Here is a 19575-nt window from a genome sequence, read left to right as displayed (position 1 = left end):
CACCATCCTGCCTGTGTTCCACAGCTCTTAATATATTTGGCATGCTCCTCTGATCCTGGAGAGAATAGGTATGCATCATGACTAGTATCCATTTTAACTAGTAGCCATGAATAGCCCTCTCCTCCATGAACATGTCCACTCCCCTCTTAAAGCCAAGTTGGCAGCCATCACCACATCCTGGGGAAGGGAGTTCCACAATTTAACTATGCGTTGTGTGAAGAAATACTTCCTTTTATCAGTTTTTAATCTCTCACCCTCCAGCTTCAGCAAATGACCCAGCGTCTATATATATATATATGGCCAACATCTTTGTGGTTTGGGCCAACGTCTTTGAACAAACACCTCGACTTTAAACAAGCTCTAGTAGGTTATCCGGGTTGTGTGACCGTGGTCTTGGTATTTTCTTTCCTGACGTTTCGCCCACAGCTGTGGCAGGCATGTTCAGAGGAGTAACACTGAAGGACAGTGTCTGACCAATGAACTCTGACCGTGAAAGCCTTCGACAATATTTTAAACAAGCTGTTCTTGAAGTCCAAACTGTAAAACATTTTTCCCCATAGTCCCCACTATGTCCATAGTCTTCATGGCTGAATTGAGTCAAGACTTGTCCAGATCCTGGCTGCAATACTTGCTTGTCAAGGCTTGCCCGAGTAGCCCTTGAAGAAGCAGGAGTCTGAGCAGTTGCAAGCACTTGTATCATACAGTAGGGAAGACTTGTGGTGATTTCACTTCTATGTCCAAATAGCCACTCTGTGGTTCAAGAGACGATCAAGTTAAGAATCCTTACTAAATGGTGTAAAAGTTAAGACATTGTTAACTTAAAGCAGGCTCTATTTGTGATACTGGAATTGGGCCCAACTTGTAATTTGTTTTTTAAAATGTACCCTGAGCCTTTGAAGTGGGTGTGGGGGTGGAAAGTGCCATCAAGTCACAACTGACTTACAGTGATCCCATAGGCTTTTCAAGGCAAGAGACCTTTGGAGGTGGTTTGCCATTTCTGTGTAGGCTGAGAGAGTTCTGAGAGAACTCTGTCTGGCCCAAGATCACCCTGCAGGCTTCATCTGGAGGAGTGGGGGATCGAACTCAGTCTCCAGATTAAGAGTCCGCCACTCTTAACCACTACACCACGCAGGCTCTCTTGGAGTGGGTAGAATAGGGTAAACATTTGAGCTTTAAGTAAATGCAGACGTAGTAAATAAAATTTGACTTTGCCTGTTTGCATTCAGAATAGCTGAAATAAATCATTAATCTAGGATGGAACAGCTACTAAGCTGAAAGATAAGGCCTGCTGTTTACCAGGATGAGTATTTAATACTCCTAAGATTAAAGGCAAAAGGTCAAAGTAGTGGGTGTTTTTAAGGCTTTACATTCATTAAATTGTTCATCAGATCATGGTTTGTGAATTCTTACTTCATTCCCCAGCATGTTTGCATTCTGTCAGTATTACTATATAATTTAAAGTGTGGCCCATACTGTATTTCCAACAAGTAGTGGATTTCCCCAGCCTTAAGGCACAGAAATGTTGAACTGTAGATGCTTCTGCATGCAAAGCAAATGCTCTAAGATAAGGCTCTTATCTTAAGCATTATCTTATCTTACCATTTGTGAAGCACCTTCTGGGCACTCAAAGTACTTTAAATACATTCTTGATCATTGTTTTGACAGCCGGTTAAGGTAGGCTGTGTTAAAAACAATATTGCTGGTAAGGGGTTCTGAGGCAAAGAGTACATTGAAGATTTGAACTGAGGACTTTGTGGTTTACAGTTAATTAATTTACTTTGTTTATATTCCACCTTCTCCCTAATTGGAAACCAGCGCCACTTACATTGTTCTCTCCTCCATTTTACCCTCACAAAAGCCCTGAGAAGTAGGTTAGGCTGAGTGTGTGGGACTGGCCCAAGCTGCCATGGCAGAATAGGGGCTCAAACCCGGGTCTCCCAGATCCTAGTCTGACACCTTAACACTACACCAGTCTGGTTCTTTAGCTCTTCCCAACACCAAGTACATGAGCTGGAATGTTTTTTAAAAAGCACACTGCTATTTATCATGTTATATGTGGCTTTTCTGGTATGGGGATGAATTTTTGGGGCGAGTGGCATGAAGCAGCCTTACAGTACATTTTTTAGCTCCAGGGTGTGGTGAGGGTACTTGCCAAGGGCTGTATTGGCTACTTTGAATGCAGGGTTATTTAAAAGCACAAATACTTTTTTGTGAAGTAGTCCCTGTATGTAGTCTTGCATGAGTTTACTCCTTGTGTATGTGTGTGGTTCTCCGGATTAGAGTCCGCCGCTCGTGTGGAGGAGTGGAGAATCAAACCTAGTTTAGAGTCCGCCACTCTTTACTGCACCACTCCTTATAGGTTCAACTAGGCTGTTTGCAAGAACCACGCAGTTGTCATTTCTGGGGAAAGGATAATAGTGGTCTGTGTGCCCAAATTCCTCTGAACAGATATTGAGGGGAAACATGTATAGGAAAAAGACCATTTTATCTATGGTTCCTAACCGTGCTGCTGTTAACATCTGGTGTTGATCAGGCAAAGGAGATAGCGCTCTGATCACCGTGTTACAACAGTGGATTCAGTGTTTACTGTAGTCAAGAGTGCGATGGCCACAACTGTGTGCCAGTCCAGGGTTAGAGTAGTTAATTTTTTTTAAAGATGAAGAAATGGGTGTCTACCTTGAATAAAGAACTTTATTTAATGTTTCTTGTAGGTTATCCGGGCTGTGTAACCGTGGTCTTGGTATTTTCTTTCCTGACGTTTTGCCAGCAGCTGTGGCAGGCATCTTCAGAGGAGTAACACTGAAGGACAGTGTCTCTCCTCTGTGTTAACTCCTCTGAAGATGCCTGCCACAGCTGCTGGCAAAACGTCAGGAAAGAAAATACCAAGACCACGGTTACACAGCCCGGATAACCTACAAGAACCAATGAACTCTGACTGTGAAAGCCTTTGATAATGTTTTATTTAATGTGTTCTGATCATTGGAATTGAAATGTTCAAAGCCTTTCCTACTTTTGGGGTGAAACTTGAGCTTGTGTTGATGATACTGCATTTGATTTGACCCTTGAAAAATGAACCTTGTAGAACCTTTTTTTTTTTAAACTCAGTTTTCTAGACTGAAAAATGTTTGCCCTTCACTGTAGAAGTGGAATTCCACGTGGCTGCTTAACTAAATCAATTATTTGATTTCAGTTTGGGGTGCTGTTTTTCATGGCAGGTTGCAAGCATGTAGCACAGGAGGTGTAGTGTTTATTCTTTTGGGTGCCTGCTTTTGGAAAATACTAAAGGTGAAGGTTGGTGTCGAGTTGCAACAGACTCATGAAAACCCCTGGAAAACGCTACAGGTCTTTCAAAGAAAACCGGAACTTGATGATTTTGGTTCTCATTTAATAGTTTTTGGCTATAAGGTATCCATTATCTTGGCAAATGTTGTAATGTTTTTCCTCATTCAGTTATTTCAGCCTGTAAGTTGCTCCTCTGAAACTCGGTGTTCAGTTTGTAGGAATTAGCCTCTTCCTAGAAAAGAGAATGAAAGATGAGGAACAGGAATTGCAAATTCTCTGCAGTTTAGGGAATGAAAGAATGAATCAGCTTTATATAATGCTTGAGTACATATGGAAATCCACTGATGAGCCTTCCCCAGGAACCCCCTCACATCTGACTGCGTGTGCCTAGAGGCACCACTTAACAGGAAACCACAGCTGCTGTTGTTCATCATATGAATCAGCAGCTGCCTGGAGAACTAAATGTTTCCAAGTAGGGTACGGTGGCGTGCAAGTTAACTTTGTTGGATGCTTTACTTTCCTTAGCAAAAGCATTGCTTGTTTCAGCTCTTGTAGCTGTTGTCTGAATTGGTGCTAAACAGCTGAACAAACCAGCGATTGGTCTGTCATCAAGAACTAACAGTTGTGTGCATTTGGTTAAAACTCTCCAGGTAATTGATGGGACAGTGTAGGGCAATCTTGCATATACCATCACATTTGAATAACCTCGTAAAGATCACAGCTATTGTAATAAGAATTCATGTAAGCAATATGGCTCATAAGATTTTGCTTGCGCTGAAATTACTCTAACTGCTTCCCATGTCCAAAAAAAGATGGTTTTTAAAAAGTGGCAGGAGAGGGTTCCTATCTCCTCCCGTCTCTTTCTTGCAGCTAGTAACATTGTGCTGGGGTATGTGTTAGATTTGATTGGCCAACCTGCATAGTTGGAAGCATTAAATCCCCCCACCCCATGTGCTGACCTGTGCACATGATTTGAATCGGGACCCTGCAAAGCAACTCTTGTGCCTTCAGAAACTTCTGGAAAAGATCTACTTTTGTGTCTTACACCATCTTGTCTGTATTAAAATTCTCTTGTAAACCCCAGGAGTTTCCTCCCAAATGCTCATATGCACCCTGTCTTATGAATCATAGGCCTGGTACATAACAGGGTTGTGTGATCTTTATTGTAGAAAAGGTGGATAACATCAAGTGTGCATTGAACAACCTGGGCTCGCCTGCAACTTACTGTGAAGTGTTTTTCCAGTCATTTGAAAAACGAGAAAATATGTATCGAAGCTTTGGATAAGTTTTAAAAGCTTAGGGAGAATAAGAATTCTTTTGTCGATGCTCAGATTTTTTTCCCACCAGGCTTTATGGTTTGGTGGCTTTAATAGATGGTCTGGTTTGTAGCGTTGCCGTGGCAACCAGAATACTTGTTTTGTTTGCAACATTGTCATTCATCACCACTTACAAACTGAATGACTTTGAAATTACTCATCTCAATTGGGCTGACCTGATTAGGCTCTTATCTAACACTTCTCTCTTTTTTAGAAAATTCTCTTTTCTGAGAGGAATCCCCGTATCTTGTGTTTTATATCTATGGAACAGCAGTACAAAAGTAGTTTAAGTACTGTAAGTTTTAAGTTTGGACCAACAGACGGAACCTGCAACCTCGTTCCCTTAAGTTTGCTGAGAATTACAGAGGTAACAGTTTACTTCACAGCAAGAGAAAACAGATCGTTAGAACCACCACGTTGAACTAAAATAGGAATCTCAAAGCACATTAAAGGTTAACAAGATGTTAGTCGGTAAGGTGCTTGCAAGACTCCTTATTTGTGTTTGCAGCAAGAGGCTACCAAAACTGGCTGCCTTGAATTACAGTATTGTACTTGCTATAGAAGAATCTGTTTTAGAAAATTCACAGTGGGTAGCCGTGTAAGTCTGTCTGCAGTAGTAGAAAAGAGCAAGAGTCCAGTAGCATCTTAAAGACTAACAAAAATATTTTCTGGCAGGGTATGAGCTTTCGTGAGCCACAGCTCACTTCTTCAGATATCTGAAGAAGTGAGAAGTGATATCATACCCTGCCAGAAAATATTTTTGTTAGTCTTTAAGGTGCTACTGGACTCTTGCTCTTTTCTACTACTGTTTTAGACAGAAAGTCTTGTTGAGTTGCAGTCCATCCGCAAACTGCATTACACAGAGATAAGAACATCCCTTCAGCATCCCGGGGGGGGGGGCCGCGGTAGAGTTGGCGTATAGATGTTGCAGGTTGCCACAATGGCCTCTTGGCCCAGTGGGGAGTGAATGGACAATTGCCTATAGTCTTGACTCCCATTCTTTCCCCCAGGCTAAAAAGAAGTCTGCGTGCAAAGCATTTTGGGATCCTGAGGAAATAGTTTATTGGTCAGAACCTCCTTTGGGAGCTGCAAATGGACACCCCACTTCTTGATTGGTCCATAAGGGGTTATCCTACTTCTGAAGAATTCTGAAGAAGAGCCAGCATGATGTAGTGGTTAAGAGCAGTGGTTTGGAGTAGTGGACTCTGGAGAACTAGGTTTGATTCCCCACTCTTCCACATGAGCGACGGACACTAATCTGGTGAACCGGGTTGGTTTCCCCACTCCTACACATGAAGCCAGCTGGGTGACCTTCGGCTAGTCCCAGCTCTTAGAGCTCTCTCAGCCCCACCTACCTCACAGGGTGTCTGTTGTGGGGAAAGGAAGGGAAGGTGAGATAGCAATTTGGTTTGAGTCTTCCTTAAGTGGTAGAGAAAGTCGGCATATAAAAACCAACTCTTCTCCTCCTCCTCTCAAAGAAGCAAACGTCTGTGGCCTTTTTGCCAAGCCTAGATATCTGCTAGAGTGGAAGGCTGATCCCTTGTATATGGAGGGGAGATGTCTGAGGGTTGTACAAATGCTTCTGCACTTCTGTGTTCTGTAGTTTCACCTTGTAGGTTTCCCCCAATAGCTCTGTGTACGTATAGAATAGACCTCTTTCAGTTTGTGCCTTGGCTTCGAAGACTTTTTGGGTTAGCTCTCTCCCTGGAGCTGCCATGTTAAACTTGCAATACCATGTTGGTCTGAGGAAGGGTATGTGGGGATCTTGGCCTTCCTCACACGTGCACGCAGACCCATGTTTAAGGGATGAAGGACTGACTGGTCTGGAGCAGTCTGTCCTTAAAGAACAAACAAAAGCTCCAAGTGGTGTCAAAGAACTACCATACATGTGGGTCTGTGGATCCAAGAGGCCAGGGACATAGAATGCACAGCTGGATTCAGAGAAACGCGGGGCTCTATAAACAACAGTAAGTTAACTTGCATTCTTGGGTGTGGCAGGGAAGAGAAAACCCTCAGCTTAATAAACAAGATTCTCTGCCTGTTCTAGTGGAAAGTATTTGACATGGCTGTGAGTCATTTTGTAAAAGGCTTTTATAATAAAAAAAGTTTGTATAAGGATTTTAAAGAACCATAGCAGTACTGTCTACAGTTTAAAATGAAAAGCAAACCTTGTTGTGAAACTTCCCTGTTACTACTTCTCACTGTTTTCTAATGGCAGGTTGCCTCAGTTCCACAATGCCATTTGTAGTTCTTGTGAGATTCCACTGAAAACATAAAATAGAGGTAAACTAGCAACAGGCGTACCATCCTATGTACCATCCAGTAGTACCTGATGTCTGGCTTGATTGTTTAGTCATAAACTGTTTGTAAGGATATGAGCACTAGCCTTGTACATGAGCCGAGTTGGGCATTTCTTATTGCACTCCACATTTATCAACTCCAGCACACTGCACAATGACTCTTCAACCAGGGAAGAACTGCTGCAGTTAGAAGAAGACTCTGAGGCTAGAGGAAGAATTCAGACTTTGTGAGTGCAAACTTCTATGGCACAGTGCCCATGGCTGCCATTTTCCCACCACTAGCGAATGTTTTTAAAATAAGTCTCTAGCACTTTTGGTTGAAAAAATATAAGGGGAAGGGTGCAGGCTGCACATTTCCCCTTACAACTCAGCAACCAGGGTCATCCATCTAGTCCAACCCCCTGCACAATGCAGGAAAATCAAAACTGCCTATCCCTCGAACCCCAGTGACCCCTACTCCATAGCCAGAAGATGGGCAAAAAAATCCTCCAGGATCTTTGGCCAATCTGGCCTGGAGGAAAATTGCTTCCTGACCCCAAAGTGGTGATCAGCATTACTCTGGGAATGCAAGAAAGGGCCTTGAGAGCCAAACACTGATGCAGCCCTTCCTGCTCTCCCTCTCATGATTTTCCTAAGTTGACATAATCAGCATTGCTGTCAGATGGCCATCTAGCCTCTGCTTAAAAACCTCCAAAGGAGAGCCCACCACCTCCCAAGGAAACCTGTTCCACTGAGGAACCGCTCTAACTGTCAGAAAGTTCTTCCTAATGTTTAGCTGAAAACTCTTTTGATTGAATTTCAACCCGTGGGTTCTGGTCTGACCTTCTGGGGCAACAGAAAACAACTCCCCACCATCCTCTCTATGACAGCCCTTCAAGTACTTGAAGATGGCTATCATATCACCTCTTAAGTGGAAAGTATTGGTGTTGCATTAAGTATATACAGACAACTTGGGTACTCAGTTAAGAAATAGTGAGTCGCTGCTTTTGCTTTTTAAAGTTCTGTAGAGGCATCCCAAGTGCAAAGGAATATCCTAAAAGCTGCCTTGTGGATCATGGGGTGGCACTTTTATAAGAGTAAGACAAGAGTATTGTGGCAGTCATTGACGAGTTGTCACTTGCCTTAGCCGTTAATGATTTGGGGATTCCTAAGAAAGTTACCCGGTAGCTCAGAGCTGGCATTCTTTGCATTAAGTAAGGCTGAAATGTTGCTTCCGTCAAGAAACATACTTTATTATATAATAGCTTTTGTATGTTTCTGGGGTGTGACAATCCAAAAGCTTTTCATCTTTCCTCACAAGCAGTTGCTGGCTTGACTAGAGAAATGGGTGAGAGGATGTAAGCTGAAGCACTGCTGTTTCAGCACATGAATTGCCAGACTGCCTTTAACTCAAGGGAATACATTTTGAAAAGGAGTAACAGCCACATCCAGCAGACTTGGATGTCTTGCTTCCTAATACTGTCTTACTGTGACTTGCATTAAAAAGGGGGGTGGGGAAACTCTTATGGAAACTCTAATGCACTTGAATTTCATGTAGTTATCTTGGGGAAAACATCCTGATAGTAGCATAAAGTATTGAATTATATCAGGAGGGGAGGGAAAACTGGAAAAAAAATCATGTGATCAATTTTTTTTCCTGTCCTTGGAATGTCCGGAAATGGTTCAATGGGGACAATTCTTGCTCAGGACTTAACCTAATTTAGACAAACATCCTTTGTAAGCTTGAATGCTCTGAAAAGGCACCCAAGAATAGATATGTTCAGTCATTTATCTCGATTGAAGTTCCAGTTTTTCTTTCTTTTAGACAATCTGGGTGTTTGGAAATAAGGGAGGGAGTTCATGTCGCTTGTGAACACTGTTTCACAAAAGGCGAGGGAAGAGAGACCTACTTGATCTCTGAATTGAAGAAGTGAAGGTTGTGTGTGTGTGCCTGGGCCCCTGTACTATGTTCAGTAGAAGCAACAATATGGACATTACAAACTAGTACAAGTAGCCATCTGTGTGAATGCTCTTGTCAAAAGGGGGGCCCACCCATCAGGAAATTGCTGGAAAAGCTCCAATGGGATCATATCCTCTCCCAGTGAAGAGGATAAATCCACCTAAATCTGGGGTGCTACTTCATCTGGAGAGGATCTGATCCCACTGGAGCTTTTCAAGCAATCTGGGGTGCTTTTTAATGTTCAAAAGCCACTGTGGCAGCCTATAACAAATGTATGATGCTTTCTAAGCCTTCATTGTTAATTGTTGCCACCACATGCTAGCAAGGCAGCCTTCTACCGTCATGTGAATTAGTCCATTTTACTTTGTGGCTTGGGATAACATACCCTCATATGGCATTTTAACCATATTACATCAGCTGAAGCATTGCTGCAGTCTCCTCCACTTCCTACCCTCTTGGTGGAGGGCAGTCTGACTTGCTGCTCTGTCCCTTCCCCTTGTTCAAAATAAAATAACAGCTTGATCTGTAAATTTGAGCTGTTGTCAACCAAAAGGCTGAAGTTCTTGCAACTTAACAGCATGCTGTCACTAGGATTGATGACCAGGAGTTACTGTTGAGAAATTACTTCTCTGTTGCTCAAAAAAATATGGAGTCCACATGGGCCATCAATGATTGAATTCACTTTTTACAAAATACTCAAGTGTAAGTGCAACTTGCAGTCACTGCCTCATCCCTGTAAGATTGTTTCATAGCTTTTTAAAGTGACTTTTCCCCCAAACCATGCTGTAAATAAGGTCGATTCTACAAGATAACGCACCCTCAAGTAGAATGTTCGAGACCAACCACTTAATAGCCCAACCCTAAAACTTGGCACTCTGGCACATCAGTGCTCTGGTTTGGGTTGACTGATTGCTGTGCCTATGTAACACTGCAAAACCTGGAGTTTCAGGGAGGGCATTGTGGAAATGCCCGCTGGCACAAGTACTTAGGTCTATTGTGTTCGTGAAGTGCTTGCCATACTTACTAATTGCTACTAATCAAGGAAGGGTATTTGAATTTAGTCCTGGGATTACTGTGGTGCATACCAAGCTGGGGGCCCTGTTTTGTCTCCAGAGAAGCTTGAAAAAATCAGTTACATGGACCTCTGCCCAGAGAAGAGATACTCTGCAGGGCTTCCTGTTCAAATAATTAACTTGTTCTAAGGCTCTGAGGATTAATTCTACTACTAGACAAAAGCGTAAGTTACGTGGTAGACCTATGCATCAGTGGCAAATCTTCATCTTTTTCTCTTAACAGGCATTCGTTTCAGCACAGACGTGAGTGTTGATGAAGTGAAGGCCTTAGCTTCTTTGATGACATATAAATGTGCGGTGGTCGGTAAGTAATACTTATAAAGTTACCCATGCTGATTCAGTCAGTGCTGCTAACTGAATCTGAAATTAAACTTGTTAAAACCATAAAAAGGTTACTTCTCCAGAGTCCAGAACTAAATTTACCATACACAAAATATTAAAATTCTGTTCCTCTGCTTCTTTTTTTTATTATTTTTATTTTTTAGTGAAGCAGTTTTCTGCTTCAGATGAAAAAAAATTGACGCATATCAGTGAATCAGTCAGTTGTGATCAAGGGGAGAGGGTTTTTTTGGAACAAAAAGTTCTTCATTGGCAAGTTTTGAAAAGGGCCGATTTAGGTACACTTTGGTTTTGATCAATGAAGAGCTGCTTCCTGAAGCTGGTCTTTAAAACCTTTCTTCCTTCTGGAAGGCAAAGCAGCAGAAATTACATGCATTTCTGAAACTTATGCAGAATCTAAGTAAGTCCTAACATATTTCAAACCCAGCAGTTTTTCAGAGCTGATTGAAGTCACATTTTGTTTTCAGCAGCCAAATACACATGGTTCATGCTGGACATAGAGGGGGAGCAGGTATGAGCATACTGGCTCTTGTCTGCCACCAGTTCATTATCAAACATGTTGGCCTCCCCCCACCCCAAACACAGCCCCCCAATTGTGGCCACAGGACTTACATGCGTATGAACTGTAGGCATACCAACTCTACCTCTGTGATCAGGAACTTCTGTTGTTTTATGATTTGGCACTCTTGTAAACTTTCCAAAACTTAAGATTAAAATTTTGTTTTCAGATGTGCCATTTGGTGGTGCAAAGGCTGGTGTTAAGATCAATCCTAGGAATTATACAGTAAGTCTAAATTTCATAGAGCTCTGCTTTTAACTGGTGTGTTAAGGTTGGTTATTTATAGAATCTTTTCTGTGGTAGTGAGGCAGTATGAAGAGAACAGTAATCTGTACTCTGTGCATTGTTGGCCCGGAGGAATTAAACAGCAGCTTATTCAAAACCTACAGTTTCCAAACATCTGGGTCAGGAATTCTGAGAGCGGGTGGTGAGCACCACCCCAAAATGTGGTGCTCCACAGGAGGCGGAGCCAAACTCAGCGGGGCTGACACAAGCACGGAGCCAAATTCCATATCTCCCTCTTCACTTAACAAAAGAATTTCAGAAGGGGAATAGAAGGAAATAAAGGCAAGCCCAGGGAAGGGGAGAAAAGAAAAGGGGGAAATCGGCCCTGCCTTACAGTGGCCATGGCCACTTTCAGAAAAACTTTGCGGGCACCAGGAGAACTGCTGGTGGGCACCATGTTGCCCACAGGCACCATGAGGAGCCCTGATCTAGATGTAAACTTAGCACATATTAAAATACACTTCTAAAGTGGCGTGTCTGGATGGGTGTCCTAGATGCCTCATTGGGGAGGGATGTCCCCAGAAGCGTAGGAAGGAGGGGGCAAACCAGCATTTAATCCACAGTTTCAGCGGTGTGTGTGTGTGTGTTAAGTGCCATCAAGTCGCTTCCGACTCATGGCGACCCTATGAATGAAAGTCCTCCAAAATGTCCTACCTTTGACAGCCTTGCTCAGATCTTGCAAATTGAAGGCTGTGGCTTCCTTTATTGAGTCAATCCATCTTTTGTTGGGTCTTCCTCTTTTCCTGCTGCCCTCAACTTTTCCTAGCATGACTGTCTTTTCCAGTGACTCTTGTCGTCTCATGACGTGACCAAAATACGACAGCCTCAGTTTAGTCATTTTAGCTTCTAGGGTCAGTTCAGGCTTGATTTGATCTATAACCCACTGATTTGTTTTTTTGGCAGTCCATGGTATCTGTAACACTGTAACACTCTCCTCCAACATTTCAAAGGAATCTATTTTCTTCCTATCAGCTTTCTTCACTGTCCAGCTTTCACACCCATACATAGTAATAGGGAATACAATGGCATGAATTAATCTAGTCTTGGTGGCCAGTGACACATCCTTACACTTCAAAATCTTTTCTAGCTCCTTCATGGCTGCCTTTCCCAGTCTCAATCTCCTTCTGATTTCTTGGCTGCAGTCTCCCTTTTGGTTGATGGTGGAGCCAAGGAATAGAAAGTCTTGAACAATTTCAATTTCCTCATTGTCAACCTTAAAGTTGTGTAATTCTCCTGTAGTCATTACTTTTGTTTTCTTGATGTTCAGCTGTAGTCCTGCTTTGGCACTTTCTTTTAACTTTCAGCAGTAGTCGTTTCAAATCTTCACTATTTTCTGCCAATGTAGTGTCATCGGCATATCTCAAATTATTAATGTTCCTCCCTCCAATTTTCACTCCACCTTCATCTAAATCTAATCCTGCTTTCCTAATTATAGGTTCTGCATATAGATTGAAGAGATAGGGAGATAAAATACATCCTTGTCTGACACAGTTGCCAATTGGAAACCATTCCGTTTCTCCATATTCTGTTGTAACTGTGGCCTCTTGTCCAGAGTACAGGTTGCGCATTAAATCGATCAGATGTAGTGGGCACACCCATTTCCTTTAAAACCAGCCATAGCTTTTCATGGTCCACACAGTCAAAAGCTTTGCTGTAATCTATGAAACACAAGCTGATTTTCTTCTGAAATTCTCTCGTATGTTCCAGTAACCAATATGGTAAATGTATTTAAATCCTTAAGTAAACACTCTAGGGCAGGGGTGCAAACTCATTTGTTTCAAGGGCCAGATATGACATAAATATTTGTAACAGGCTCTGGGAGTTGTGAAGTGCTGCCTTTTTGCCACTGCAAGCAGATTTTATTCAACATTTTACTACCCAAGATATGTCAGGTTGGATCTCAACAATACCATTCCACTAATAGAAATGGGGGGATGATTGTTGTTGTTTTCTCCCTCTCTGATTTGTGCTGGTCCTGGGACCCATGGGCTGCAGCAGGAGGGCGAAGGCTAGGAATTTCTATTAGTGGATATTATTGTCCGGATCCAACCCATTGGAATTTGGCTTGGAGTAGTGAATATCCCCCAAATAGTGATCATGTAATTTTTCCTAATTCAGCAGAGGAAAGCTTGGCTTGTTCCATAGGAACAATAAACCATGTTGGCTTCTGTTTCTGTCTGTATCTGTATCTGTACACGCTCTTTATCTCAGATTAATTTTTTGTTATCCTGACATTTGCAGGATACAAAATGCCCAGGTACCTGCCCGTTAAGTATAGAACACTTATAACCGAAGCTGCTGCTTGTTGTGCATTCTGCTACATGCGCGAAACTAGAACACGTTCATTGAGGAAATACATGCCCTTACCTTTCAACCACCAATATGGCACTCATGGCAGCTTGCAACAATTACCATGCAATATGAACAAATAAAACCAAAATGTATAGCAAATCAAACAATGAGGAGAATAAAAGCAGCAGAAGAATAATAGAAAATTAATGGTTGTGGTACAGTTATGAGGAATTTCTCTGATTTCTTTTTTCCCCCCACAGGATAATGAGTTGGAAAAAATCACAAGACGGTTTACTATAGAACTAGCAAAGAAGGGATTTATTGGTATGTAATTTGGCAATGGTGGTATCAATCACTCTACAAGAAATGGTAAAATATATCCTCCGTTCTTTCCACTCCCAATAAGTAGTGGTTGCTTGGCATGCTTTCGGTAACTCATGGACCATACCGTCACAACTGTGTTTATTTTCTCCATGTACAGGAGTGCTTTACTATCTCATTATTCCAACAAATTTCTTATGCAGGTCATTCTGAGGCGTATTTGCCACTAGGGCTACCATCCTCCAAGGTAGGACCTGAAGTTCTCCTGGGACTGATCTCCAGCTTGCAGAGAACCGTTCCTCTGGGGAAAATGGCAGTTTTGGAGAGCATATTCTATAGCGTCAGGTCCCTGTTGAGCTCTCTCCCTAGGGCAGCACCCTCAAATCTCCAGGAATTTTCCGTGCTGGAGTTGGCAACCCCATTTGTCTCTGATGTTGTTAACCTTTGAAAGATGAGTTCTAGTCTAGGGTATATCTTAGGATTGCACTGGAAATCACTTTTTTTGTATATTCGCCAATTCTGATATATATTTATATCTATACACACACACACACACTTTTTTGCTTTGCCAAGATAAGAATTACATGCATTCATCATGTGGATATACCGTTGGTTTATATAGTGGCCTTGTGATAACTGCTTTTTGCTCCCTTTCCTGATGTCCAAAACAAACTTGCTTTGTTTACACATGACTGTGGCCCTGGAAATCTTCCTCAATAGTTTGGAGCTCTGTACATTTAACAGTATCGCCCTCCTAAAATGGGCCAGGTTGATATTCAAGGCAGTTTTGCGACTCTTAGTGTTTGTTTTTTCTTCTGTTGAAAGCTGTGCCAGTATTAAAGGAAGCTGAGGAAGGAAATCTCAAGCTCCACCTCATAGCAGTCCCAAAACAAGTTTTTGTAATAGCTTTCCAGAATAAATATAGGGTACTAAAGGAATCTTACTTTATATTGTGTATGTTCTTTCCAGCCTGAAATGCCCCATATTAACTTGTACCCGCTTGAATTGTTCTAATAACCACTTGCAAACTTCCCTTTATTGAGATCTGATGCCTCCTACAAAATCTTCTTTGGTGTCTCACTGGCAGAGTGAAATCGGTGTGCTTATGTCTCATCTCATAATCTGAATAAAATATACATAAGTATGTCTCGTGAAAAGGAATTCAACTCTAGTTCAGGAAGTAATTCAAATGGCTTTTGGTGCTGCCCAAATTCCTAAGGAAAAATATTTCTAGAAATGAATGTAGGGGTTATCCTTGCCTCGTTTTATTGTTTAAGAAAGTACTTTTCACGGACACACTGAAAACGGTGATTATTAAACCGCTAGTTGTTCGCTGTATACTTTCAGATAGTCCTCAGAGACCATGCTCAAAATAAGGGCCTAATGCTGCGTATTTCGAAGAGCGCTGAACTAAAACTCAGCCCTGAATCATGGTGTCTTAAATGGCAAACCTCTGTGTCGTGGACCGATTTTCCCTTCATTGTTGTGGCCACACCACTTAGTAAAGCAGCATCCGCATGCAGGAGGAGTTCAGAAGCCCTTCAAGCCGCCTCGGGCGTGGTGGCTGGAACATAGGAAATCTGTAAAGAATACACTGTTATAGCAGAAACCGCAATTTTAAAAGTTGCCATGCTACTTGAATGCAGATCTTAGCAATAAATGGAGATAACCAAATGCAGATGATTGCGCTCTGTGAATGTTCTCAATCTTGCCAACAGGGCCTGGTATTGACGTGCCTGCGCCTGACATGAGCACAGGTGAGAGGGAGATGTCCTGGATTGCCGACACCTACGCAACCACCATAGGCCACAACGTAAGTTGTCCTGAGTGAAGGTTTCAAAATGGAGACACGTACTGAGGCCGCTTATTCCACCAGCTGAGTAAAGTGTACCATCTCTGTAGTCCTGACTTTGTTTGCTGTCCCTGTAATGGTCGGAGGGGCTGTGGCTCAGTGGCAGAGCATCTGCATGGCATGCAGAAGGTCCCAGGTTCAATCTCCAGCATCTCCAGTAAAAAAGGGCCAGGTAGCAGGTGATGTGAAAGACCTCTGCTTGAGAGGCACTGCCAGTCGCAGTAGACGGTGCTGACCTTGATGGACCAAATGTTAGGTTCAGTATGAGGCAGAAGAAGAGTTGGCTTTTATGTGCTGATTTTCTCTACCTTTTAAGGAGTCTCAAATTGGCTTACAATCTCCTTCCTCTCCCCACAACAGACACCCTGTGAGGTAGGTGAGGCTGAGAGAGTTCAGAGAGAACTGTGACTAGCCCAAGGGCACCCAGCTGGCTTCATGTGGAGGAGTGGGGAAACCAACCTGGTTCACCAGATTAGAGTCCACTGCTCTTTAACCACTACACCACGCTGGCTCCCATGGCAGCTTCATGTGTTGATGTGTGTGAGCAGTTTGTGTATGCAGGATAATGCAAGGAGGATAATTGTGTTTCATCCCTCTTTCAGCCTGATCCTATGCTACGCATACTTGGAAATAGTTGCTGATTATTGGAGCTTCCTCTCTGGTAAATGTGCAGTTTTAGATTGCAATTTTAGATTGGAATGTGCAAATGGGCAAAAGTTGTTACCGGTGGTACTTTTATGAACTTACATATATTACACAGTAAAACAGTGGTATTCTAGCTACTTCAGTAAGTTGTTGGAGATGTTGCCTTGTTTTAAAGTGAAGTGTAAAGAAGATTAAGGCTGTTTAGGACTTTATGGAGGGCCAGCATGGTGTAGTGGTTAAGAGCGGTGGACTCTTAATGTGGAGAACTGGGTTTGATTCCCCACTTCTCCACATGAGCGGTAGACTCTGATGAACTGGGTTTCTTTCCCCACTCCTACACATGAATCCTGCTGGGTGACCTTGGACTAGTCACATTTCTCTCTCAACTCTCAGCTCCACCTACCTCACAAGGTGTCTGTTGTGTGTGGGGGAGGGAGGAGGGAAGGTGATGGTAAGCCGGTTTGAGACTCCTTAAAAGGTAGAGAAAATTGGGGTATAAAACCCAACTGCTTCTGTATATCACAAGTAATCACAACCCTCTCTTATTAAAAATGATCCACGAGCATAATGTGACTATGTACTTATGTGCACAAATATACAAATTTGCCAAGATATCAGATAAATGGGATAGACTTCATGAAAGTGAGGTCCTTTTATAGTCTTGGGTAGGCAATTGCTGGGCTAGGGAGGAAGACAGACTTCACAAATTTAACTGAAACAAATCAAGCTGTTTATTGAGAGAGAGAGTGTAAAAGACTACAAGGAAGTGTAGGAAGAAGTTAGGAAAGGAATAAAAATACCTGGTTACAGGAATATACAACTGAATTAGATCTTTTTGGTTTTGCCTCCATATAAACTCTCCTTCCCATTTGTCACAGTCGGCTACATAAATGTGAGAAATTGAAGTAGGAACCTTCCTATTGCTTCTTTCAGTAGGTTAAGGAAAGGGTGCCACTCTGCATGTCTGTGTCCTCCTCCCCTGACCTCCATTCACATTGTTACAGGCTTGTACTGGCTCTGTCCACTGAAGCTAAAAGATCCAAGGGGAAAGAATTCATTAGGATTGGAAGTGTAGTTCTTCCTTTATTCCTAGTTAATAGTGGATGCACGCACAGCTGTGGGTGCTTTCAGATGACACCCCCCCTCCAACAGCTTAAAGTATCCTGGATTGGGGAGTATAAATAGGCTTAGTGGATATATGCCATGAGGCATTCATCCTCCCCTATTACCATGCAGCATGGGAAGCAGGAGGTGAAACTCTCTCTCTCATGTCTTGCACTGCACAGACTTGGGACTAGTAAACAGCGTCCTGCTCACCTAATCTCAAACTTCTTAAGTTAGCACTTTAGGGCAATTGCACTATAGGTGAGCAAGAAGCTCCTCATTCAATCCTGGAGTTTAACAGTCTAAACTTGAGTTTAGCAGCCACCATGGTGTAGTGATTAAGAGCGATGGTTTGGAGCAGTGGACTCTGATCTGGAGAACCGGGTTTGATTCCCCCACTCCTCCATGTGAGCGGCGCAGGCTAATCTGATGAACTGGGTTTGTTTCCCCATGCCTCCACATGAAGCTAGTTGGGTGACCTTAGGCTAGTCACACTCTCTCAGCCTCACCTACCTCACAGGGTGTCTGTTGTGGGGAGGAGAAGGGAAGGTGATTGTAAGCTGGTTTGATTCTTCTTTAAGTGGTAGAGAAAATTGGCACCTAAAAACCAACTCTTCTTCTTTATTATGACACTAGGTATTGGAGAAGAATTTTCCCATGGTCCCCTTCAGTAATTCTTTCCACATCTCTTGCATTACTGTAGATCAGGGATTCTAATGTGCTGTAGGAAAGCAGCCTGGGCAATTAAGTTAGGTTTGCCCCACGGCAGCTTGTTCTGGAATACATTTTGTTTGGCCTGCGAGGTGCCGCTAGACTCCTGTTCTGTTTTGCTACAAACCAACATGGCTGCCCACCAGGAATTGTCATCATGGTGGTATATTGTAGCGTCATTGGTGTTAAACTTCCATTTCTGTAAAAGTGATGGGGGTGGGGGGGATTTGATAAGTCCCGTAGGGCTGCCGTTGGCGCCTGCTTCTGTTTCAGTGCCTGCTCATCTCTAACTAGCGGTACCCAAGTCTTTGAAAGGCAGCCTCTTGTTTTCTTCTCCCTCTTTCTTCTCCCTGTCGGGGTTTATAAAACAGTAGGGCGGTGTTTTGCTTCTCAGTATGCTCTGAGTACACTTGAATTATTCATGCCTGGGAAAGCTTTTGAATAATTCTACCGCTGCTTTGGATCGATTGAGCTGAAGCTAGCAGTTTGGTTGTTCGGGGTGGCTATGGAAACAGATTCCCGAACAGCTTCATGGGGTCTTTGCCCCCTTCTTGGGGAATGATTTATTAAATTCAGATTTGTTTGCCAAAAAACCCAATAACAACAGTTTGGGTTGCGAAGCAATAAAGCCAGCATGTGAAGTACCAGTCATGAGAAGGGCTAAGGCACAAAAACCTCTGTGGCCTCTAAACATGTTGGCAGTGATGAGTTCAAGTCTCATGCACTAAACTCTTCAGTATTCAGGTCAGCAAGCCGTAGTTTCTAAGCCATTTTTCTTTCCCTAGCAATTCACAGCACTGCATCAGAGATTTGGGGGGGGGGGTTTGCACATGGGTTCCAGGCATCTGATGGCCAGAAAAGGCAGCTCTTCATTATTGTGTTAACTCAGCCTTGCTGTAGACATTCAGATTTTAAAGCATCCCTTGTAGATGGCAATAGCTCAGCAACTAATGACAGTGTGTTATCCTTCAAGGAGAGAGTCTCAGGCAGTTTCTGGGCCAGCCTAATTGATTTCTAGCTTCAGTTAACTGGCTTTTGCCTGAGGATGACCCAAGTTCTCGGAGCCACCACATATCGCTTCTGTCAATTAGATGGGAAACCATCACCTCATGTGAACTTTCTGGTACATTGCTTCATGGGCCTGTGTATGCTTACAGGTTTTGTGAATACCAAAAGCTTGCAACAAAAGAGTTAATGCAGTAGATGATTACGTAGTCAAGTAGAGTGTCATCGGCTTCTGGGTTTCTGTAAAAATGAACAAGATGGAGATTGATTAAGAAGCTTGCTGCTTCGTTTTGCAGGTTTCTGAAAAAGAAGAATGGCCAGCTAGTTACTATTTTTAACAAGTTGAAGGATTGCGCCGATGTTTTCAAATATATTCAGAGTTTCTGTTGCCAGATTATTTTAAAAGTGGTTAAACAGCTTTAGCTGTAAATCGGCTTATGTCTTCGTGTCAAAGCGCATACAATCTAATTGAATACTTTAAGCCCAGTTAATTGGGATTTCTTAAATTCCCATATAATCTTGTTTAAACTTGAAAAGGTTAGCAGGTACAGG

At 42.7% G+C, this 19575-nt stretch overlaps 1 protein-coding gene across 1 annotated transcript in view; it reads left to right on the top strand.

Annotated features, from left to right (window-relative positions):
• The window catches only part of GLUD1 (glutamate dehydrogenase 1), a 42656-nt gene that overhangs the window by 6793 nt on the left and 16288 nt on the right, over window positions 1-19575 (top strand). Inside the window, exons 2-5 of the mRNA XM_056849925.1 lie at window positions 10134-10214; window positions 10978-11033; window positions 13646-13709; window positions 15425-15519. Of these exons, the coding sequence (XP_056705903.1) occupies window positions 10134-10214; window positions 10978-11033; window positions 13646-13709; window positions 15425-15519 (296 nt within the window). The remainder of the gene's footprint in view (window positions 1-10133; window positions 10215-10977; window positions 11034-13645; window positions 13710-15424; window positions 15520-19575) is intronic.

The sequence above is a fragment of the Euleptes europaea genome, chromosome 5, assembly GCF_029931775.1.
Source record: "Euleptes europaea isolate rEulEur1 chromosome 5, rEulEur1.hap1, whole genome shotgun sequence".
Classification (NCBI taxonomy): Eukaryota; Metazoa; Chordata; class Lepidosauria; order Squamata; family Sphaerodactylidae; genus Euleptes; species Euleptes europaea.
Note: the sequence above shows the minus strand (reverse complement) of the source record. Positions and strands in the feature narration are given on the sequence as shown.